This window comes from Pelodiscus sinensis, chromosome 11 (assembly GCF_049634645.1).
Source record: "Pelodiscus sinensis isolate JC-2024 chromosome 11, ASM4963464v1, whole genome shotgun sequence".
NCBI classification, from domain to species: domain Eukaryota; kingdom Metazoa; phylum Chordata; order Testudines; family Trionychidae; genus Pelodiscus; species Pelodiscus sinensis.
Genome location: NC_134721.1, coordinates 5,562,527 through 5,586,973, shown reverse-complemented (window position 1 = coordinate 5,586,973; position 24,447 = coordinate 5,562,527). Strand labels below are relative to the sequence as shown.

The window sequence follows — 24,447 nt, the reverse complement described above, 5'->3', positions numbered from 1 at the left end:
GTTCCACTGCGTTTCAGTGTAACCCTGGAGAAAGAAAACAAATCCCACCCAATGAAGTTACCCACCTCACATGGAATTTCGGCTCCTCGCCCGTGAAAGGCTGCTTTTATAATATGCCAGATCCAAACAACACCCGGGAGTATTACAAATAGCACAAACGTTTAATCTTGTGAGTTTATCAGGCAGAGGCGGCTCAGATACAGTTTGCATGCTTAAGCTAACCAGACCATATGAGGTACTCCTGGCATTGGGAACGACCCACAGGACTGACACTAGCTAAAAATGTGAAAATTCTGTGCACATCCACCATTTACCCTATATTGGTGGAACCCCTCGGCTTTATTATTGATCGTGTGCCTTGCTGGAGTTCAGTTTGCTCATCTGAGTAACCAAAACTATGACTAATGAGTTTGTCAGAAACTCTCTGAAGTACACGAAAGAACTGAATGTGTTCCTTCTGAACTGGAAAGACTGGCTAGAGAAATGGGAGAAAAGAGGACCTTTTACTGCAGCACTCAGCTTCAAGAATAAATTAGACATGAAGTCTTCTTTTGAAAATGAGCTTGTTGGTTGGCTGTTAGTCCTTAATGGAACATAGCCCTCGTTACGTTATTTCTTAGTTCCCCAGGGGTATGTCTGTTTTTGCCCCCTACTTCGAAGTAGGGAGGCAAATGAAGCATACCAAAGTTGCAAATCAAGCCCAGGATTTAAATATCCCACGCTTGATTTGCATGTTCCCGGCCGGTCGCCATTTTAGAAATGGACTAGTCCGGAGTAACTGCCCGCATCTACATGCAGCAGTGAAAGGTGAGTCCGATTTAAAGCCCTAACTCGAATTAGCTGGTGTTCCTCCTGCAATGAGGTTTACCTGCTAATTCGAATTAGGGGCTTTAAATCAGACTCCCGTTTCACTGCTGCGTGTAGACGCGGGCAGTTACTCCGGGTTAGTCAATTTCTAAAATGGCGACCTGCCAGGAACATGCAAATCAAGCGCGGGATATTTAAATCCCTGGCTTGATTTGCAACTTCGGCATGCTTCATTTGCCTCCCTACTTCGAAGTAGGGGGCAAGTATAGACATACCCCAGGTGTGTTGTGAGGCCTCATTAAAGTTTGGTACACTTCTTTGAGAACCTTGAATGTGGAGTGACGTTAGAGCTAAGAACTATTAAGCAGAGCCAAAAGCTAAGCTAGATAAACTAGATTTCAGTATCAGAAGTGGTTAATCTCTCAGGGTTAGATAATATGCATCAAACGCTAGAACAGTGTTTCTCAAAGTGGTCCCCGAAACCTGCAGTTTCCCACATCTCCCCTTGGCTGCCATTGACGAACTGGAGCCAATGGGTGCTACGAGGCTCCGTAGCTGCGGTGCCGGTAAATAAACACACCGAAGCAGCTTGTTGGCAGGTTTCTCAAAGTGGTTTTGCAGACCGCTTTGAAAAACGCTGCACTAGGACTAACTTGTAGATTTGAGAGGGAGGTTCTATTACCTTTTGATCTAAGGCACAGACTAAAGGGAGGAGGAAAGCATCCCTGTAAACTATACTTAAAGAGGAGATATGCGCAGTTTTCATCCTTCAGTCCGTGGACTCGTGATTAGAAATTGAGCTGGGCAAGATTTCCATGGCAGATTTTGATGGGAAAGATTTTTTTTTTTCTGATAATACAAATATTTGCATTGGAAATATTTGTTCTGATTGTTTTTTTCCCCTAAAAAAAATTAGATGGAAATTTTAAAAAAATAATTAAAATCTTCCTTAGGAAATAACCCATAACCAGCTTTCATTGGAAGATATTTCCACGGGTTAATCTCCATTTTAAAATGTGATCCAGAGTGTAAATGAAAGTGTACCCATTCCAGCTATCCTGGGTCTGCAGTTCCAGTGTCCCATGCTTTTACACGCGAATTTCTAACTTCCAGTGAGCATTATTTTAAAAATCTCAGCTATTTTATTTCTGTCAATGCTGAGTCTCCTGACTTGCTAGCTCTGCTGTATAAAACATAAAATCGTGGTTACATTGCTTCAGAAATAAAAATATGCTTTCAGCTCCATTAAATAACCGTGAAGGCCCATATTTTTCTATCGCTGGTACGATAGCTCAGTGTATTAACAAAGGTCATATTTCCATTTCTGGTTTGCAGCCATAATACTAAAACAACATCTTGGCTAGACCCACGGTGCCTGAACAAACAGCAGAAGCCTCTAGAAGAATGTGAAGATGATGGTAAGAGACTGAAAATAGAGAACTGGATCTTTTAGCGTGCTTACTCTAGTGGAAGTAAATAGATTTTCCCCAAAACCCAATATCGAGATTTCAAAATGTTAATCAGTGAGTGCACAGAGATACCCTGTTTGAAGATGACTTTATTATAAACCCACTACACACATGGAAGGTGAATCATCATGATTTTCAGGTGATCTTGTGCCAAATGAGTGTAGAAGTAGGGTGCTTCCATGTTTGCACAAAGTGATTTGACTGTTCGTTGTAGCTGAATGAGACCAACATATTTTGAACGCATGCGCTAGCTAGGACCCCTGTGCAGGCACAGGGTAAATCTCATGGCCCATCGCCTTATGCTGTGGTTAGTATGTTTTAAGTGGATCCAAAGGCTGTTGTTGTTTCCTCCTTTGGGCAGAATTAAAACGTTAAGGTATTGCTACCCCTGTGAGTGCTACATTCAGATAGTCTAGTAAGTGTTATGATGGCGAAAGAGAAATGATATTTGCAATCATGGATTTTATCACTTAATTTGCACCAATATAATTTTGCATTCCTTGAGATGTTGAAAATGCAAGCCAATGTCCAGTTTGAAGGCACATAAATAAAATAAGCATCCCAACACAACTGGAAAAGGAGGGATTCCACTTAAGTTTACCTTTAAAAAGGCATCAAAATGAAAAGTTCAGAAAAAAAAAATAGCACAAATAATACGAGTCAGTGGAAACATCTAGACACAGTTTGGTCCATTGACCTTTCACACGTACACAGACATGCACAAACCTGTAAAACAGCGGCACTGTAACTGGCACAGAGTTATGCATGAACATGTAGGGTATCTGCATTATTATCGTAAAGCTAATTTAGAGAGTAAGATCAATCACCTTCTCTTTCAAGCTATTTGTGAGTCAGGTGCCTATACTTTAGGGCTATGTCTACACTACAAGTTTTTGTGCAAAAACCAGCAGAGCGTCCACACCTCAAGCACGTTTTTGCGCCAAAAATAAAACAACAGTAAATTGACAGGACAGAGGGCTTTTGCAGGTAGAGTTATTCCTCTCCCCACGAAGAATAACTCCTTTTTGTACCACAGCTCTTGTGCAAAAAGGCAGGTGTAGACGCTCCACAGGAGTTTCTTGTGCAAAAAGAGCCTATCCGAAAAAGCACAGGTTCTCTGAGGGCCGTTTTGTGAATGGCCATCAGAGCTTTCTTGCGCAAGAGCATCCATGCAGTGTGGACGCTCTCTTGCGCAAAAGCACTTTTGCGATGCGCATTTGAGGTCTGGACGCGCTTTTGCGCAGGAAGTTTTTGCGGAAGACCTCTTCTGCAAAAGGCTTCTTGTGCAAAATCCTGCAGTGTAGACAAAGCCTTGGGATATTACGTTACCAAAGAAAGGAATGGGCCTGATGGTTTCAAAAGTCACCTCTAAAGATGCTGTTACTATTTTGCAATTTTTCAACCTCTATTTTTTCACATCTGAGTGGGTTTCCCACATGTTATGCCTGACTTTGACTGTACAAACTGCTTTTACATGAGAAAAATCAGGTAGTTGTACACATGGTTATTGGAGTTGAATGTTCATAAAACTCAAGGTGCCTTGTGAGTGCACCAATTTTAGACCAAATGTTGTGCGCTCAATTTTCAGAGGCCTGCTTCGGAGCCCTTAGAAATTTTGGCCTCTGAGGTCCAGCCTCAGATCCTGCAAAGTCTGTAAGACTTGAGGCATAGAGATCCTTGATCTAGGGTTGATCCCTACACCCTGGTTCTATGTCTCAGTTGGCAATCTGTTATACCCTCGTATTTTTCAATTAAAAAAATAGGTAGCTGAATGGCGTGTGTAATTGGGACCAGTTAATGTGTAACAATGTACTGTTTTTTTTAAAAAAGTAGCTATGCCTTTGTTCAGCAGCTCTTCACTTTCAGCTCATTGTATTGTTCCTTCTTCTGTTTCCTAATTAATTATTATTTTTCTAACAGGTGATTAAACTCACTGTGTGTCAGGTGCATTTAGTGCCCCGTACACTTTGCTATTCTGGTCTTGCTGTATAGAAAGTTCAATCAAAGCACCTCAGTGTGAAGAAAAAAATTAAATAGCCTTCCAAATCTCACACGGCAGTCTGATCTGGCCAGTGTGAGAATGTAGGGTTACTCACATGCACAGCTCCACTGAAGGTGATGGGGCCATTCAGTGTGTGTGTGTCTCTGTGTGTGTTTTCAGGCTTAGCCACGTTGTGTGTTGAGTGTAAAAGGTAAAGACGTCAGTGTTAGGCCTCTTTCCAAACTGGTTTTGGATTGTAGCTGTGCTACATGCTTTCCATGGCAGGGTACTAATCCCTGACAGTTTTCTGTTGTTTACCATATATGAAGAAAATGCCAAATAGCATTTCACAAACAGATGTCTAGCCAGTTATCCTGGCATTCTATATAACACAAACAGTTCATGGGTAAGTTAGTATTTCTTCAGTGCCATAGTTATCGACTGTAATGTGATGTTGTTGCATCTCTTATGTGCATCATTTATTAACATAGCTAATACTTTTCTGTTCGCCCCAGCTTGTTTTACCATCTACATTCTAGTTGTGTCATTGCCTTTCATTTTCTGACTACGGTATTATTCATAAACTAAGCGATGTTTTAATCAGCTGTCATTGTTAACTGATGAAACTGAGGTTCCCTTTGACGCTAGTGGAGCCCCCTCTAGGAGTCAGGGTCCTTACCAATGCACCGACTTTCCAGGATTGGCGCGTTAGGCCCAACTGAGCAAGGCACTTAAGCTCACGCACATCCTGAAGTGCATAAGTCTGTCGAGCTACCTGTATATCCTAGTTAAATGCTTGTTTAACTACCTCACCGAGTGGAGTTCTAAGTTGCATCCTATTTAAAGGTGAAGAGTTCCTTTCAGATCTACACTCAGCTTTGGTACCTTGATAACTATACAGCCGTGTGCATCTGAGCGGAGTGTTTTGCTACAAAAATAATAATGCAAAATTGTTTATTTAATCAAATGTTGGCATGAACCTAGCTGATCCAGAATTATTATAACAGTGCAAGAGCCTGTTCTTTTACGACCCACATCAAGGGCCATAAGTACTCTGATCACTGAAGGTTTGGACTGTGCAAAATTGGTGTTGGTTCTTCTATTGACTGTAGGAATATCTTGCTTGGTGCTGGTATCTGAAATTTTCTTTTAATTTTTTCTGTCTCATTTCCTGCTCTTCCCTTGGAGAAGAAGGGGTACACACGGAGGAACTGGACAGTGAACTAGGTAAATCATTCATCTCTCATTTTGCTGTGTGACTGACAGTACCATTTTAAGCCTTTCTTTGCTTGACTTCTCTTTCGTATCATTTGGCATCTTTCAGATTTTTAATTTCAACAATTCAGTTGCAAAACACATCAGGGCTTTTGGCACTGCAAATAGCCGTTTTCCATAATGGCAAATCTGAGGCAAGTTCTTGGATCCCAATGAAAAGAAACACACCAAGGCCTGCCAAGGCTTGGGAATATGTTTACCCGTATGACGGTGGGTTTGATTCTAGACCCCCATGAATTCAATGGAGTTTTGCCATTGACTTCATCGGGGCCAAGGTCTCATCTGGTGAGTAGGTACATTGACTTCCAAGTTATGTGAAGAGTAAACACCTATATAAGGCATTTCAGGATTAATACCTAACCTTCCTAAGTTAGGAAAATGAAGTGAAATTTGGAAGACTATCCAAAAATATTCCATGGCACGTTTTTGCTGAATGTTTGAAAGACACAGCAGACATTTTTGCCCCAGTAGCTGATGTTCTAAATCAAGAATGAACTGATTTTAGATGGTGTGGTCCAGTGATATTTTCTATCATTATCTCTAATCTCATTTATCATTAGTTAGTTCAGTCCATATTCTTGAGTCTAGTCCATTTTGAGAGCTGAAAGGGCTGAGTATTTTGTATAGGATTGTATTTTCCTTAGGTCTTCCATTGCTTTAAAGAAATTTATAGCTTTGTATGGTAGCCGATTTTATTACAGTGGAATTAATCTCTGGTTTCCTTAATGACTTGAAAGTGTAGACTGCGTCCCCTGTGTGATTGATGTGTCAGCAGCAGTCAATAAATATTGACTGCTTTTTGAAATGCTGTGCAGGAAGGTGCTCTTGTGGGTAGTATGGCTAGAATCGTGTTCAGAACCTAACTCCTTTTAGTGCAGCATCTGAAAAGAGATTACATAAAGGAATGATTTATCAATTCCAGTAGCCGGGGTTGGCGCAAATTTCAGCACTGAGGTTTCCATTGCAAAGGCTAGTGACCTTTCATAGATGAAAATAACATCAAGAATAAATGCACGAAGACAGCTGAACCGAAATGCACTTTTTAAATAAACTGTCTCAAAAACACTAAGGATGGAGCCTTATTATTATAAAATAACAAGATTTTAGGTAATTACTAAACATAAACGTTTGTTCTCATCAGCGTGATATTAGCTCTTTATTTCTCTTCAGCATGCAGTGTAATTTCAAGGGATGGATGGACAGAGGGAGTAGATCCAGGGAAGGGCATTGATAATCAAAGAATTCTAGGGTTGGAAGAGACCTCAGGAGGCCACCGAGTCCAGCCCTCTGCCCCCGGACCAATCCCAACGAAATCATTGCAGCTAGGGCTTTGTCAAGCCAGGACATAAAGAACTGTAGGGATGGAGATGCCACCCCTGCCCTAGGGAACCCATTCCAGTGTTTCCCCATCCTCCTAGGGAAATAGCTTTTCTTAATATCCAACCTAGACCTCCCCCTCTGCAACCTGAGACCATTGCTCCTTGTTTTGTCATCTGTCACCGCTAAGAACAGCCTCTCTCCATCCTCTTTGGAATCCCCATTCGGGTAGTTAAAGGCTGCTCTCAAATCCCCCCTCACTCTTCTCTTCTGCAGACTAAACAAGGCCAAATCCTTCAGCCTCTCCTCATAGGTCATGTGCTCCAGTCACCTAATTATTTTTGTTGCCTTCCACTGGGTCCTCTGTAATGTGTCCACATCCTTTCTGTAATGGTGAGGGAGGGGCCCAGAACTGGATGCAGTGCTCCAGATGTGGCCTCAGCAGTGCCAAATAAAAAGGAATAATCACTTCCCTCAATTTGCTGGCAATACTCCGACTAATGCAGCCCAATATGCCATTAGCCTTCTTGGCTACAAGGGCGCACTGTTGACTCATATCCAGCTTATATTCAAAACAAGCCAGAGCAATTAGATCACAGTCATAACCTGGTCCCTGATCCTGCACCAACTTACGCAGGTGCTTATCTTTACAAGTATGAGTAGTTTTGTTGATATCCATGGAACAGGGCTATTTAGGATAGAAATTAAACACTTAGGCTGTGTCTACACTGGCCACTTATTCCAGAAAATCAGCCGCTTTTCCAGAATAATTTGCCAGCTGTCTACACTGGCCCCTTGAATTTCCGGAAAAGCACTGACGATCTACTGTAAAATTGTCAGTGTTTTTCCGGAAAAACTATGCTGCTCCCATTTGGGCAAAAGTCCTTTTCCGGAAAACTGTTCTGGAAAAGGGCCAGTGTAGACAGCACAGTAGTGTTTTCCGCAAAAAAGCCCGGATCGCGAAAATGACGATCGGGGCTTTTTTTGCGGAAAAGCGCGTCTACATTGGCACGGACGTTTTTCCGGAAAAAGTGCTTTTCCGGAAAAGCACCCTGCCAATGTAGACGCACTTTTTCCGGAAATACTTATAACAGAAAACTGTTCCGTTTTAAGCATTTCCGGAAAAGTGTGCCAGTGTAGACGTAGCCTTAGGGAAAGATTTAACAATGTTATGCCTGGGTAACTCCCACTAATCTTATCTACATAGGGAACACTAAGGCCCCGTGTATACTAACCCCTGCTGGTGATCCACTTCAGCTACAGAAATAACTCAGCTGAAGTAGACAAAAAACCACAGCATCTTACATGTAGTAAGGTTGGTGGGGGCTGCTCTCCTGTCGACACCAGTTACTTTTCTTGTCCTGCTGGAGTACTGGTATTGATGATAGAGTGCTCGGAGATAGATTTATTGTGTCTAAGCAGATGTGATAAGTCGATGGTCGATGGATCAGTTACTGCAACGTTGATTCCCACTGTGGCAAAGACAAGCCCTAAAACCCATAATTCATTTGTGTGCACCTCCAATAATAGCAATGTCGAAGACTGCAGAATAAATTGCCTGCTGGTAAAAATCTGAGCCCGATCTCCAAAATGGCTCTAACCAGTCAAGATGTGAATTTCAAGCCTTAGTTTTATAGCATAGATCTAACCCTTGGCATTTGTGCACTGTGATGGTATTTGGATGGAATGTGTTTGCAGTGGGGGAAGATAACTCTGGGCTGGTGGAGTTTCCCTGGTTTTCCGGGATTTATCAGTCTTGTAGCATGGAATACTGACCAATAGACTATCCACCTAGGAACGCGTGTTGACTCCATGCTGAAAAATATAAATTGGGCACTTTAAGCCAAATGAATAGGTGGTTGCTCTTGCAAATGTCTGAGTTAATATTAGATTATAATCCTCCATGGGCGTCCACATGGGTCTGCGGGATTTCCTTTCCTTTCCTGGGTTCTATTGTTCAGAAGTTCATGGTGTGATCTAATAGCTCTGGCTTATCTTGAATATAAGTGGGAATAATTGAAAACCACCCATATACTGGACTTTGCAAAGTGGGTGCTGCTGATGCAGAATAACATCTTGCTTGTAAAACATTTCAAAAGTCTTTTTATTAAATTCCTGGATGTGGAGCTACATAATAGACTACGAATAGCTCCAAAGTACCAGTTCTTATCTTCTTGGTTTTCAAAACATGTAGAAATGTGTTTTGTTAAATTTAAAAATGTTTAAAGACATATTTATCCAATAGCCTGGAATGTCAATGGAGCCATTCCAAGGTCCTTGTTTTGTGACCTTCCATAAAAGTTCTTTCCTTTTACAGAAAATAAAAATGAAATGTTAATACCAAAACCATTTTAAAGAAAGATAAGGCAATGGTGCGGGCCAAAAACAATAGCCTGAGATTTGAAAATAAAATAAACATGATTTAAGGTTGTGACACAAAAAGCTTAGCCAACAAGCCCAAGTACGACTCTCTCGCCACCTTTTACTCAGGTTTTGGTGCTCTACTTCTGTCTCTCTTATTCCAATGTGGCCTCCACAGCCCTCTGCTTCCACAGTGGAATAAGTTAAGAATGAAATGTCAGCCAAAACTTTTGACTCATCTGATTCTTGTCTGTATCAAAACTTTAATTGATTACAATTTTTTTGACTAAATCGCACAGTCTTTTCATCGTTCCAAATCACTGGGAGTTTCAGCTGAGTTATAAAGACTTCCAGGATTTGGCCTTAAGTTTTGAGCTTGTATTTTATATTGACATGATTTTTGTGCTTTGGAGAGGAATGTCAGTTTCAAACTCTTTCATTTGGTAAGCATGCAAAAGAGATCAGCTGAGAAGATTGCAAAGTGGTTTCTTACCCAAAGAGTAGCACTGGCTTGCATTTGGTTGCTTATGTCTCAAGGAATCCAAAGACCCTTACACTTGATAAGTATAAAAATAAAGAATGGGGGGGATGTTTTTTTATTTGCAAACAAGGAACCTGTGGAGCAAAACCGAGCAAAACCCATGAAATTAATTTCTTCTGATGTTCAGCCAATTTTCAATGAAAACATAAACTCTGCGTAATTACTGGGTGGGTGGGTGAATTTTCTTCATTTTCAGCTTGGAATTATTGTGCCTTTATGGCAGTATAGCTGATGCCTGTAAATACCGAAATGTACAGTTACTTTATTCTGATTGATGGGCCAGTGCTTGATTGTATTGGCTAAGCAACTGATGCCATTCATAAAAAGTAAATCTTTGCATTCCATAATGAATAAACACAGATTATTTCCCATTGGGCTTGTCAGCTTGGCAATAAGTGTTGCTTTTATGGGGAATTCTTTCTCACTGGTGTATTTTAATAGCCTTCATATGCATGCTTATTATATGGTGGTGGTTCTTTAAAGTCACTCATGTAGTACCTCCGGACCTAAACCATTGGGAGTTTTGTTTGATTCAGTGGAAGCAGGATCAGACCCTTGAGTAATACATCCAGTTCAAATAACCCTCGCTACTACGTTGAAGTGATGTTCACTAATTGTGTTTAAAGAAGTACCATATGCCTCCAGTCTAGAAAATCTGCAGGCACAATGTGGGGCTAAAGTTCCAAATGCTAATTCTGTCTTCAGAGCGGTTTTTAGTAATTGTTCTAATTAAAAGAATGAAAACGACTGTTACATGTGATTATGGCATTAAATGCTTTTCTATCAAGTGTTCTACAGTGAAGTACATTGGTGTTTGCATAGCGTCTAGCATAATGGGCTGCTGGTCATGAGGGGGACATTTGGGTGCTAATGCAGAAATCATGCTAAATGCTGAAATATATTTAAGCATGGTCTCTGCAAATACTTAGCAGAGGAATTTTAAAAAGTAGATTTTTCCCCAACCAAAATGTCTACACAGAGGCCCCTCTTGGTGGCTTTTAAGCAATTTATGCATGACTGTTCATTGAATACAGGAATCAAAATAATAACATGCAGCCACAAAAATTGACTTGATAAAACCAAAGGCAAAAGGCACAGATGTCTCCTTTCCAAAGGTTTGTTAACCTCACTACTGGTAACATAATACCAGACGCGGGCAATAAAATGGTGGCAGTTAACCAGGGTTAGCACCGGTGGGCTGCTGCCACTATATTGACCTGTGCCTCCACAGCTACTGGCAATCACAGCTCCCATTGGCTGAGTACGGCGATCGACGGCCAATGGGAGCAGTGATCCCCTGTACCTGCAGAGTCATAGGTAAATATGGCGGTGTGGGGGAGGGGACCCACCAGTGGCTGACCCTGGCAGATCAGATCTGGCCCACAAGCTGGTATTTGCCCATCTGTGGGTAAGACTAATATTTGTGTTCATTGAACAATGTACTACTATGGGAAACGATGGCTGTGATGAATCTGATCGTTGTACGGTAGGTGATAGTATGAAGTGGGATTCTGAAAGGCAAGTGAAATCGGGGTACCTGTCTGACAACTATATCTTTAAGCCATATGTATACTTTTTTACCCCCCTCAGAATTGCCTGCTGGTTGGGAAAAGATTGAAGATCCTGTATATGGTGTCTACTATGTAGAGTAAGTGCTGCTTGAGATTTCTTTTTTCATTGTCAAGTAGGTGCGAACTTTTCCAGTTGAATTTGCTGTAATCTTATAGCATTCGTTGAGGTTGAAACTTGGGCCTACTGCTGAGGGTAGTAGTGATGACTCCACCACTGCCAAGAAAGACTTACTGATAAGCTAAGAATGCTTGTCACATGGTATATAAGACAGTCACCCTCCCTGTGTGCTGTGTTTTGTAGCTGACGGTACTGCTGCATTGTCTGACGGGACTGCCGCAATGCCCACGCAACTAGAGCATGGATGCTGGAAGTGAAGCATTAATACTCTTGGTCTCGGATAGGAAGGCACATCATGTGTTGCTCTTCTGCGCCCCCTGGTGGCTGGCTGTGGTTCAGCATTACAGGATCTGGCCTCCACAGCTGATGTGGAAATTTAGTTTGTGCCAGGTTATCCACCGCATGCTCCCTTGCTGCGGATGAACAGTCCGTTTGGCCCTGCCAGTGTGTCTGACTAGTTGCTTACTGCACTTTGATTTAGTCCTCTTTGAGACGGGACCAGATTAGAGGTCATTCATGAACTATTCATGCGCATCAGCAGGGGCCACGCAGATAGCTGGCCTGTGCAGGTGGGTGCCAAATGCATGTATGCAATCCCTTAGGATACATCAGTGCATGGTACCAGGGTGTGATTCTCAGCTTGAGGGGAAAAATACTTCAGCTAACGCTCAGCAATGTATTTCACTCAAAAGAGCAGCTGAGTTGCAGTAGTGTGGGCAGCAGTCAGTGATGGCATGGGCTGGCCATCCTGAGTATAAAAGCACCCAGACCACGAGGGAATGTTTTCCGGTACCACGCCCAGGCCACTGCAGTTTGCACTACGACTGGTTTTTCATAGGTACGTCTCCGACTTGGAAATCACAACTCCCAGCGCAGCTAGCTCTTAAAGGGCTTGTTCAGCGGCATTACTGCAAGTGGTCTTTTATAGGGAAGAAACCTATTTAGACTAGAGCATTGGGACACCTCAGAATCTTTGTGCTCTGAGGCCTGAATTGCTTAACGAGTGCATAGCTTGAAATAAAGGCCGTGGTCAGAAAGGAGGAGCACTCGTCTCTAGATGCCCGAGACCCATTCTTGTAAAGACAGAATTATTTTTAGCTGAGACACATTTATTCAAAGCTGTAATAGCTATGTGATCAATTTAGCAATTCCCTTAGTATAGCAAGGTGTTCAAAATGTGCTCTTGTGAAGCAGATTACCTGTTCAATTAAAAAAAAAAAAAGAGGACTGAAAAATGAAAATGCTGGTGTGATCAAATACCAACCATAAAGCTTTCTGTGTTGGGTTGTAAAGAATTATGGGTTTAATGTAACTCTCTGCAGAATTAGAACAGCTTTCTCTTTATCTAGATGACAGATACTCCCTTGGGAAATCGGAGAACCAAGTTTTGTTTCATCGCTGACCCCATAAAATGAATTTTTAATTATGTGTACACTCCCGTCCATTAGGATGGCTTAGGATAGCCCTCAAAGAGATGTGGAATACAGCTTCTATCTGCTTTGGCTCACTTTGACCCCACCATCTGTGCCTTAGGAAACAAGGTTTAGCAAACTGCATAATTAAGGCTTGACATTTATTTGCCAGAGATATTGGGGGTATTTTTCATCTATTAAATGTCATGCCAAGAGCCCTGTGTTGAGCATTTCCCATGACACACTCCTTAGTGTGAGATTAAATAGAACTGTAACAGCATTGAGGCATAGAAGACTATTTTACTTACTATCTATCATCTGCTAATACAGGTATAAAATAGATTTCTCTCTCTTACACAAACACACTTACATTCTATTCCACTGAATAAATTTCATTAGTAAATGATGATTTCATGAAAAACTTCTGTCATGTCATTTTTTGATAGCCATTACATTTTCTCAGCCCTCCACTGATAAATGAAAATGACAGATTCTTACAGGATTCTTGAATTTGTTTTCATACGCTTATTAGATTAATTAAATCAGCAGTCTAACATCAGGCTCCTTTAAAGAAAGATTATCCTTTTTGTGAATCCAATGAAGACAATGCTGAGTGGAACTTTGTACTGTGTGTTTTGTGATTATTTGCAAACAGTTGTTTTAAAGATAATTATGGAACTGTGGAAAGGACTTCCAGACAGCAAAACACAGTTTCTTAACGGTAAACTTTTTTGAACTGGATTCTACAAGAATTTTAACCGAACTCAGTTAATGCTGACTAGGTTCTTAAAGCAACTCATGCTTGAAATGTACAGCTAAACATTAGAGAAATTGGATCTGAACATTTTTGTCTCCATCCATCTGGATTTTTAAGCTGTTCCTCTCTCAATACGTTTTATGCATTGTGTAGAGGAGTAACTGAAATCATCCCTACTACGACTTGTGAGAAAATTCTACCCGAGTCCCTCTATTGCTATACTGCTATTCTGTATTCACTCTTCAAATAGGTGCATTTTGCTAGTGCTTTACCTATCAATTTCCCAGTAGAACCACTCAGGCAAAGATTATTTTGGTGATATGTCACCACAATCGACTCATATTTCCATGCGGGTCAGTGATGTTAAAAATCACCCTAATTTCTCCTATCTTTATAAGCAGTTCTCCGAGTATTGAAACAATGGATGGCCCAGCATAGTGCAGCTCGGATCTCAGCTGGGCCTGAGATTCAGAATCACCCTGAAATGTTGAGTCCGTACCATGCCAACCTCTCGATCTAGATCTTCGTGAGATTGGGCAATATCATTGATGCCCACAATAAGTGCAGCCCATTGTAGCTCAGTGCTGGTTTGGCCTTTTTCATAGCTCTGTTATTTTCATAAAATTGCTAATGACTGTTTGCAGTCAACATGGCTTGTTAAGTTCTCCTGATGCCTTCAAAGCAGAGGGCGATTGAGAATTCGCCTAGTAGAGGGAAATTATAACCTATCCCAAAACCGGAGCAGCTTGCTTTATACCATCATCTTCTGGTCCTCTTCTCCCGCAGGATAAATCTTAAGGCCAGATAAATTTGTCATCACCTAGTCTGGTCTCCTGTAAAAAATAGACCAGGGAACCACACAGATTAATTTTAGTATTGAGCCCTTCTGTTTCAGCTAGAGCTGATCTCTTAAATAAAAGCATCCAACCGGTCTTGACTGAAAGCCTTTGAATCTTAAGGCTATGTCTACACTGCAGGCTTCTTGCGCAAGAACTTTTTGCACAAGAGTTCTTGCGCAAAGAGTTCTTGCACAAGGATGCGTCCACACTTCCATGTGCTTTTACACAAGAGATGTGTTTTTGCACAAGAGCATCCATGGCAGTGTGGATGCTCTCTTGCGCAAGAAAGCTCTGATGGCCATCCAACCATGCCTTTTTGCGCAAGAGCTCTTGCGCAAAAAGGCTTATTCCTCGTAGAAAGAGGAATAACTCTTGTGCAAAAAGCCCTGTCTTTTTACGATTAACTGTACTTTTTCTTGAACAAGAACACGCTTGTAGTGTGGACGCCCCACAAGTTTTTGAGCAAAAACGGCCATCACCTCTTGTATATGGTGCTCATAGAGTTTAGTTCAACACGACGGTTAATACTTTCTTCTCCAGAACCTGGGACTCCATTAAGAAGCTGTGTCTAAGTCTTGTATCATGCAAGTTCCATCAGAACTTGAATGACTTCAGCAGGCTAGCAATTTTTGTGGCACTTTTTTTCACTAGTTTCACAAAAGGGTTAATGCTATCCCAGTGATGCACTGCATCATGCATGGACATTAGGGGGTTCTAAGAACATTTACAGGTAAGCACGGTTATTTTGTAGCGGACTTGGATAGGTTCATGTTGGCTTCCATCCAGATCATTTAATGGTTGCAGATTTCAGATACTTCTTGCGCCAAGGTCACACATTCCCCTTCAATCAATCTGTCTTCCTGCACAGAGCTGTAGTGCTTAGTCCAAAGCATTGCAAGTATTTTTCACCCCCTTATTAATATCGTGCATTGATTAGATAGCTGACAGATGTTACCAGGGTTGTAGGGTTTTTTTAACTTCACTGAGCCGGGGAATGACGGTACCTCTGGGAATCTGGTTAAAGCAGGTTGATGTAGGTCTGTCTTTTATCATGTAGGCAGAGCATCCTTTCTGCCTTCCTCTCATTTTCACAGTTAAACTGCTTCTTATTGTCACTGAAAGAATTCGCCGTTCCTGCTCAAGATGTCACATCAGATAGGTTGTGCTTTTTTTCCTAACTGAGCATTTTGGCACAAGTCGGCAAGCAGTTCACCATATGCCTTGCTGTTAGCTTTTTTTTGTCCCCTTGTGTCAGGGGAATTGTGAGTCTGGCTGTCATTTTTGTTTGCCACACAGAATGTTTCCTAATGTATTGCTCTCTCTCTTCTCCAGCCATATTAACAGGAAGACACAATATGAGAATCCAGTCCTGGAAGCAAAACGGAAGAAACAGCTTGAGCAGCAGCAGCAACAACCAGAAGGTTGGCACCCAGGGAGAGCAGCATGCTTGAGATATTTGTTAACAGAATATGCTCTCCCTTGAGTTTACACCCCCACGTGGACATATTTGTCCTGCACTTAAGCACTTAGAATCCCTGTGATTTTAAGGGACAGCTTATAGGCACAATGAGATCCAAACCTGTAGTTTGTACTGTTACTAGAAGACTGAATAGTATGAGGCAAAGGAGAAATGATGAAATAATGAGCAGTGATAATTAGCTTTCAGTCCCTGAAAATGGGGGCAATTTTTAATTCTACTTCTGGAAAGTTGATAGGTTAGAAAGCAAGCTAGCTGGATTCCCAGAAATAATAATAATAATGAAAAAGTACTTGTTAGCCTCACCTAGGACTTTTTTTTTCTAAGAGGTTATTTTTATATTTGCCATGAATTAAACTCCTGTGTAGAGGTCTGCTCAGAGTAGATTCTTGGGGGTTGAAGACATGTTCCACTTGGTTCTTTTGACACATTGTTTGGTTTTACTGAAAATCATGTCATGCGTCAATAGCACGGAAGTAAAATAATTTCAAGCTTTTAAAATGCAGGGATGGTGTGGAGTTTCTGGTAGACACTTTGCTTGGCTGCATCCCTCACAACTCACAATGCAAATATGGCATAGTCCAGTGTTTCTCAACCTTTTTTATTTTATAAAGTACCCCTTTTAAAAAAAAAGTACCCCCCAGTACCTATAGTTTTCAGATACACAATTATTTTTTCTACCATTGCAACACATTTGTTTAAACAACTTAATCATAGCCTGGCAAGCGATGACATTTCTGGGTGTAAAAAGTACAAAAATAATAAAGTGCTGTAAAACTTAAAACAAAAATTTAGTTTTCTCCAAATTTCAGTTGTATTGACGTACCCCCAGACTTCTCTCGAATATCCCTAAGGGTACTCGTACCACTGGTTGAGAAACACTGGCTTAGTCCACTTCTCAGTCCGCTCCTTCTCCTCTTCCTCCAGTCTGCCTTGCTTTTCTAGAAGGTGTAGCCCTATCCCGGTGGGTGATTTTGTTCTTTTGTATCTTTTTTTTTTCCCTATCTCTAGAATGGACAGAAGAGCATCCATCGCTTGGTCCACCAGCTGTCCCAAATCATGCTCCAAATGCCCAAGAGCCAGTTCGAGACGCACCAGTACAAGGTAATGTCCCAGAAGGTTTTCCTATTAGAATGAAATTATTTTTGCTACCATATTTCTTCTGAAACAGGGCCTTCGATAGCAGTGTAGTGAGATCCCAAAACACCATTGTCCTGAATTTCTCTGGACTTTGAGAACTGTGGGTCTTATACTGAAGATGACAAAAATGAAAATGAATAGGGTTGCCTTTTAGTGGATTTCTGAAGATCTCTGTCAAATTTCAGACCTTTCAGAACATACCATGAAAACGTGAATTAGAATGTTAGCCGATTCAAAGAAAATTTGTTAAAGTCTGATATAGTGAGTGTGTGCAAACTTACATACAACTTGACTCCTTTGTGCAATACTGTGCAGTCAAACTATGTTTGAATGTGTTTGGCTGTTGTTTTGTTCTTTTCTTTATGGACAGGAAACAAATGTACCAAGATTAAAGCGTGGGTCTAATGTGTTATGCAAGCTAAAAATATTCCATGTTATAAAATGATCAGACCAGAGATATTTTTTGCATATGATTGCAGCCCAAACGAATGTAGAATTGTTTCCCCTGTTGATCGCTAAACCTTAACAAGTAGGCTGAGAGAATCACGTGAATTAAAATATTTTGACACCATTGTTCTCCTAAAGCTGATCAATACTTTTGAGTGTCACAACAATACATACCGTGTGTGCCACAGTTTCACGGTGCACTGTTTTTGAAGTGCTTTATTAGCTCTTTTGTGTTATTTGCTCGCATTCATTCTCAAACAGCCACATGAGTGAGTCCTCGCCGAGTGAGGTCAGCATTTCCCTTTTACTTCTTGTGAAACTTCCCATGCCTAAAATGTTTTTGGGAAGACCATTGTAAAGTGTCTGATGATGGCGCTAGGTTATTCAGTGCACAAGGCGGGGGTACTGACCTCCATGTGAAAACCCTGATGCTCTAGATGTCTCAGTCACTAAGGGCTTGGAAGGGAAAAATCACATCCTACTGCTAAGACGATTCAGTGGAAAATCCATGAGGTAAAATTCAACAAATTCCTAGAGACTCTACAGAGTTTTCCTGTGGCGGTAAAAATCAAAATGCCTATGACAACTGGAGCAAAATGCTCTCCATAATACATACAAACATCCGCTCCACTTCTGCAAATCCTTATGCATGTGCTTCCCTTTTAAATGCTCAGAACGGCCAATGTGCTTGAAGTGAAGCATGTGCACAAAGTGTTTGCAAGGTCAGGACTTCAATTATGGGTACCATGTCAGTGCTCCTGCCGCATTCTGTGTATGTCCTGGGGGAGGGGCTTGTCAGAACCACCCTGCCGGACAAGAAGAGAAGGGCACTGAGCAATAGAAAGGAGTGTGTAGAAGAGGTGCAGCATGCCCTGAAACGTGGTAGGGCAGAAAGGTGTGGAGGGAAAGAACAAAAGGTGAGCGCCTTCCCTCAGACAGACCTACTGTTGGCCATAGATGAGCTATGTCCAGATACCAACAGCTGGAGTCTTCAGGCAGCCTTAACGGGGCCTGCTGAGAGCACTGGTCTCTCTAATAACAGGAGCTAGAGCTAGGTTTGTTGCTAGCACCGTAAATCATTCCCTGACGCAAATAGGCCGCCAGCGTGCTGCAGGTGTTAGGAACTCGTCCCCGCAGCACAGAGGGAGCCGTACACGGCACAAAGCAAAGCAGCTGTAACCCACGGGGGGTTAGAACTTAATGCAGTCATTCAGGTGGGCAGAGGGCAGGACATTGGAGAGCAGTTCTGAGGCCGCTTCCTGGTCAGCTGGACGGGGAAACCATCATTACATGCAGCCCCCCTGCCCATCCAGGAGCAACAACGGATGCACAGGACTATGAATCCTGTTGGACCAAGGCAGCCGCACCACCCAGTAGAACCAGTTCCTTTTGCAGCAGCACAAAACCGTCAGCATCCCATCCCTCGCTTATGCTCTAAGAACAAAGCAAAGGCTGTCCAAGCAGCGCCATAATGTAACACGGGGACGAATCATGTAATTGAGTCAGGATTCTTTCATAAGAACAGCCAGACTGGGTCAGACCAAAGGTCCAGCTAGTCCAGTCTCCTGTCTTCCAACAGTGGCCAGGGTCATGCCCCCGGGGGAGTGAACAGAACAAGGAATCCTCAAGTGATCCCTCCCGGTCACCATTCCCAGCCTCTGGCAAACAGAAGCTAGGGCCATCCTCCCTGCCCATTTCTGAAATCAATGGAATTTTGTCAATGGCCGTGACAGTTTGTCAATATCATTGTTTCAGTAATGAATGCCCTGTAACAGATTTTTAATTAAAATATTTGCTTCAAACCTATTTAAATGCGGGGAGAAAATAAACAGGCAATTTGGAGCGATTGTCTCTGTAGATGCCATAATTAAACGCCCGTCTTTCTGCCGTGAGCAGTAAGAGAATCTCGAATCTCTCAGGAGATCCGTAGTTTTGTCCTGAGAAGGTTTTTAAGTCGATCTCAGGGTGCGTTTGTCAGAGCAAAGAGATGGCTGCACAGAGCTGGTAGAACACATGCAAGAAAAGAGGCAACAGCTGTCCGTTCATTGGGGTGGGTTCTGTACTGCTTCTTGCGGGCTGTGAGGAATGCACCAGCGAAAGGAAACCTTACCCTGGATCCTTCTATGCCAGGCTGCATGGGACAGCCCAGAATCTCTCATCCCATCTGTTCCAGAGATGGGGAGCAACATAGGGCCATACCCAGAGGAAGTTCTCTGTTGGCCAACACCCTCTACACAGCTGGAGCAGCATAAAGTGGCCAAAATCAGTCCCATTATTTGTAAATATTTTTTTAATACCGATTTTACCTTCCATTCCCATGAGGCGGGTGAAGGCTACGCTTTGGCTCCTTACGTAGTCTGGTTTTAGCTCTTCATTTCCTCAGTTGATTTTAAAGGGAAGGGTTTCTGGTTACTTTGGGCACCTTTTCTCAGCTGGTGAGCCCCTCCTGCACGGCCTGCCTGCCTCCCTCCCCTCATGGTCTCCTGCTGACATTGTGGGAAAGCTCAAGTCTCCCGTTGCCCCATCGCTGGCCCAGTTGTTGCCCGGCACACGTTGCAGCATCTTCCCTCCATGCTCTCACTCCCAGCCACGGCTCCTCTCTCCCGCTGAGCAATGGTTTCCCCCTCTCACTGGCTCTCTTGCTTGGGGAGAGACCAGCTGAGTTGCCCCCTCTTTCATTGCAGGCTCTGCTGTCTGGGAGAGTTGCACAAAGCCCGGAAGAGCAGCAGCTGCCATTCGGCAACTTGGTGTGTAGCTTTGTCTGTCGGCGTCCCATGATAACTTTCATTGAGCATACTCAGTCATTTAAAACGAGCGCCTCCCTCCACCCTCCCTGCAGCCAAGAGGTATTAGCCTAACGGGTTGGGATACACAAGAGTCATGTTCTTGTGTTTCAGAGAGGCTGTGAGGGGAGTCATTACTTCATGTCCTGCTACCATTTGCTGGTAGGGAAACACTTTTTGCACTCCAGAAACAGTGGGGGTGGGCTCCCGTCCTGCAAAGCAAGCAGCTCCCTGTTGGTGGCCCCCAACACACTTTCCTGTTGGTATTTCTAAAGTGACGTGCGCATAAAATAATGGCACGTGAAGTGAGACACATGCTGATTGCACGCAGCATCGACCATGAGAGTCGTGTGCTCCTCCTATATCCCATCAAAGCATTGCCATTGTTCAGTCGGCACTCCTTGCAAATTCTCGGAACGCAGACCCAGTTAGCCAAACGACCCCATCCGAGGAGACTATCTTGGTTATAACAATCTTACAGCCCATTGACGTAGACAGCCTGCTCATTAGCCTATGTAGCCCATCGCTGCCTTAGAGATCTGCCTTTTGGAGCAGAAACTCGGAAATTTGTTTTTAAGAGTTTTGAAACGCACACCAGGCGCTCTGGTCATAATCCACATAGGACCTTTTCAGTCCTACGGTGAGTCTACACTGCACCGTTATTTTGAGATAACTAACGTTATTTCGAAATAACAATGCAAGCATCTACACAGCCATTCTGTTAATTTTGAAAAAACAGACGGCTTTTTCCAAAATCTGTAAACCTCATTCTACAAGGGTTAACACCTATTCCAAAATAGCTACAGGCAGTCCCCGGGTTACGTACAAGATAGGGACTGTAGGTTTGTTCTTAAGTTGAATTTGTATGTAAGTCGGAACTGGTTCATATTGTAGGGGAAACTCTAGCCAAACATTTCTCCAGAGCTCAGTTTTATTCTCCCACACCTCACTTCCCTCAGTCCTTTATTCTCAAGCTGAGGTGTCTGCTGAGAAAAGCCACTCCGTGTCTCCCTGGTCTGCTGGGGGGGGGGGGGGGGGAGCGCTAGCTTTGTGTATCCCTGGTCTGCTGGGGGAAGCAGCTAGTGCGGGGTTGCCTCACCCCGTTTGTAAGTAGGGATCCGATGTAAGTCGGATCCATGTAACCCGGGGACTGCCTGGATTTCGAAATAAAGCGTGTGTAGACGCTCCACTGCTGCCATTTTGAAATAGCCCCTCACAAGGGCCATTCTAAGTTATTCCTCCCCAGTGCCTCTGGAGCTCTAAATCGAGGTAGCACATCTCTACAATAGGGAAGCTTGCCTTGGACTCATTTGGAAGCTTCCCTGCAGTGTAGACGCGCTATTCTGAAATAAGCCTGCAGTGTAGGCGTACCCCTAGTGCTGTCACGGTTGCCCCACTTTTTCCCCTCTGGGTACCTGGGTAAAGAACAACCACAAGTGCAAAGATGATTGATCTCCTAGAAGCAGAGCAGGCAGCGTGACTAATTTTCAGAGCCAGTGTAGTGTGGGTTAATGGACCCTATCTCCACAGGACTTTGAGAGCTCTCTGCACTCCGTAGCATGCCCCCAGGGAGCATAGGTAACAGCCCTCCCGCACAGCTGGTGTGATGCTGTGATGCCTTTGTGGTCCCCATGCACCTCTGTGGATACTGTTTCATGCACTTCAGGCAGAGTGTAGGGAGGAGCAGGAGTCAAAGACAAGGCTTTGGTTGGGCATGGCAGCATGTGAAGAATGTTGCAATTCATATAGAGAGAAGGTAGCGGGCTGGGGGATTATACTCAAGGAAGTGAGAACCCCGCACCCATCTTGCTTTACTTCTGGTGTGTTTGGGGACGAAAGACGGGGGTGGGTCAAGAGCTTTATGGAGAGAGTAATATGGTCACAACCTTTCTTAGCTTTCTCTTCACCCAGAATTCCCCCCAGCCAGCCGCCCTATGGTCGTGTGTGTAGTCTCGCACACCCGTGCGCTTCAGTAGCATGCTCCAGAAGTGACCAGGGCTGAAATTGTGGAGGTATTGCAAGTCAGGCTTGAAAAGCACTGGCAGAGCCCTGACAGGCCACTAAGCACAGACCCAACTTCCTGAGGCGAGGGTACCAAGTGCCTCACTTTCACGAGCTTTCGTTTCGTCCATTGCTTTATAAAGAGACAACTTTTGCCAGGTTTTTATGCTTCCTGACCTGCTTGGGGAGAGAGTTAGTAAATATATCCAAACTGTCCATGTATTCCATCTCCCACTCTCGGTAGCCTATACGTGTTAGCGCATTGATTTTAAAAATTAATGTCTGCTTTGCCTAGACATGGGCACCTACAAGCAAAGGGCCAGATTCTGATACCGTTACCCATAGGTATCACTTTACTCCATGAGTGCTTGCAGTAAAGTTAAGGGGGTGAAGTAAGAAGCTAGTCAACTGGAGTAAAATTCCTAATTTGTTCCATTCTCTTCTGTGCATACACACAAGTGTGCCTGTCCATTAAAACCAATGAGGAGTTCTGTGGCACCTTAAAGACTCAAAGGTTTATTTGGGCATCAGCTTTTGTGGGCAAAAATTATTTCATCCGAGTCAAATGGGTTTTACCAATGAAAGCTGATGCCCGAATAAACCAGGGGCTCCTCGTTGTGTTTGGAGTTACAGACTAACACGGAGACCCCTTTGAGACGAGTCCATTAAATCACTAGCGTGGGCTGGGGAAGGAAAACAGGAGAGAATATTTTTCTAGCCTATTTATGGACTTCCAAAACTTCCTAAACAGGAAAACCATTTTTTACACGCAACCCTTCGGAGTTGAAAGGGAAATTCATCCACACCAAGCTGAGGAAAAGCAGCAGGGGCTTCGGCTTCACTGTGGTCGGAGGGGATGAACCGGATGAATTTCTCCAGATCAAGAGTTTGGTGCTTGATGGCCCAGCTGCACTGGATGGCAAAATGGAGACAGGTAACAAAGCTTTGGGGACAAAAATTCTATCCCACTCCCAGTTTGCGCTTAACAGTGTCTGTTATCTGAGGGTCGCAAAGAATGTTAAGACACAATGTACCTCTCTGAAAGGGTGCGTCTACACAGCACCCTAAACTCTGAATAAGACTCAATTTGCGCTATGCAAATTGCGACTCTTATTTCGATTGTATTTCAAAATAACTTATTTTGAAATGTGGCCCATCTACACAGCGCCCAGTTTTGAAATAACGTGCGATTTAGACACATCCCTTAACTCTTGTGGAATGGGTGTTACACGGATGCCAAAATAGCACACCCTTTATTTCGAAAAATATTTTGAAATCACGGGAGCATTTAAAAACACAGCTTAGCTATTTTGGGTTATCTCCAGTATTTAGATGTACCCAAATAGATAAGTAGTGCCCCGGTGTCTAGATGTACCCAAATAGATAAGTAGTATTGTCCCCAGTTTGGAAGTGGGGAAACTGAGACACAGACCAGCCGGGGGACTTCCTCAAGGGTTTTCAACAAGTTCCTAGCAATGCTGGTACCAGATCTCAAGCGCTCTGGCAGCTAGCGGTCTGCTCTGACTGCTAAACTACTGATGCTAAACCTTGGAGAAATGAGCAACCGCTTCGGTTTTTAGTGCAGTCACAGAGAACCGCTTGATGTTGCATTGCAATGCATTGACCTCTTGGAAGGAGTAACCACCTCCCAGCTATGGTCAGCTATTTTGCACCTCTTTCTGATCCCTGTGTTCTGTACTGCTGTTTAGCTCTAATTTACCCCTAAATGTCTCCTAAGAGCCCAGTAAGCAGTGGAAGTGTCGGTAATGCTGCTAGACGATAGTGACCTCCCGTAGTCTAGCAAATTCTCTGGTTCAGCCGCAGTCAGGTCCCCAGGGTGCTGGACTAGAGAACTTCAACCTGTACTATAAAATGGGCCGCACATCATCGGTTTGCGTGGTGGGTTGTTAGGTTTGGGGGAGGAGGGTTGTTTTGTTTTCTGAGTAAACCAAGTTGTGTGTTTCCTTCAAAACCACTTTTATATGTAAAACGCTCAATGCATCTTTTGGATACAGATTGCTCTCACTCACCTCAGCACTGCTACTCTTGTCCTTTGCTGAGAGGAAGGAATAAAATATCCTTGCAGATGTGTATCTAGCTACAAGTCTATCAGCAGGGTAGCAGAGCGGTACCCATTGTTCACTGCTGATA

The 24,447-nt window shown here is 43.1% G+C and overlaps 1 protein-coding gene across 31 annotated transcripts in view; it reads left to right on the top strand.

Moving 5' to 3' along the window:
- The window catches only part of MAGI1 (membrane associated guanylate kinase, WW and PDZ domain containing 1), a 554,446-nt gene that overhangs the window by 456,078 nt on the left and 73,921 nt on the right, over positions 1-24,447 (top strand). For 15 of the 31 annotated variants that reach the window (XM_075938530.1, XM_075938529.1, XM_075938527.1 and 12 more), the window contains 7 exons: positions 2,143-2,225; positions 5,446-5,484; positions 11,342-11,399; positions 15,781-15,869; positions 16,937-17,029; positions 20,197-20,259; positions 23,048-23,230. In XM_075938530.1, coding sequence (XP_075794645.1) covers positions 2,143-2,225; positions 5,446-5,484; positions 11,342-11,399; positions 15,781-15,869; positions 16,937-17,029; positions 20,197-20,259; positions 23,048-23,230 — 608 coding nt within the window. The remainder of the gene's footprint in view (positions 1-2,142; positions 2,226-5,445; positions 5,485-11,341; positions 11,400-15,780; positions 15,870-16,936; positions 17,030-20,196; positions 20,260-23,047; positions 23,231-24,447) is intronic. The other 16 variants (XM_075938534.1, XM_075938535.1, XM_075938526.1 and 13 more) reach the window with 5 other exon arrangements.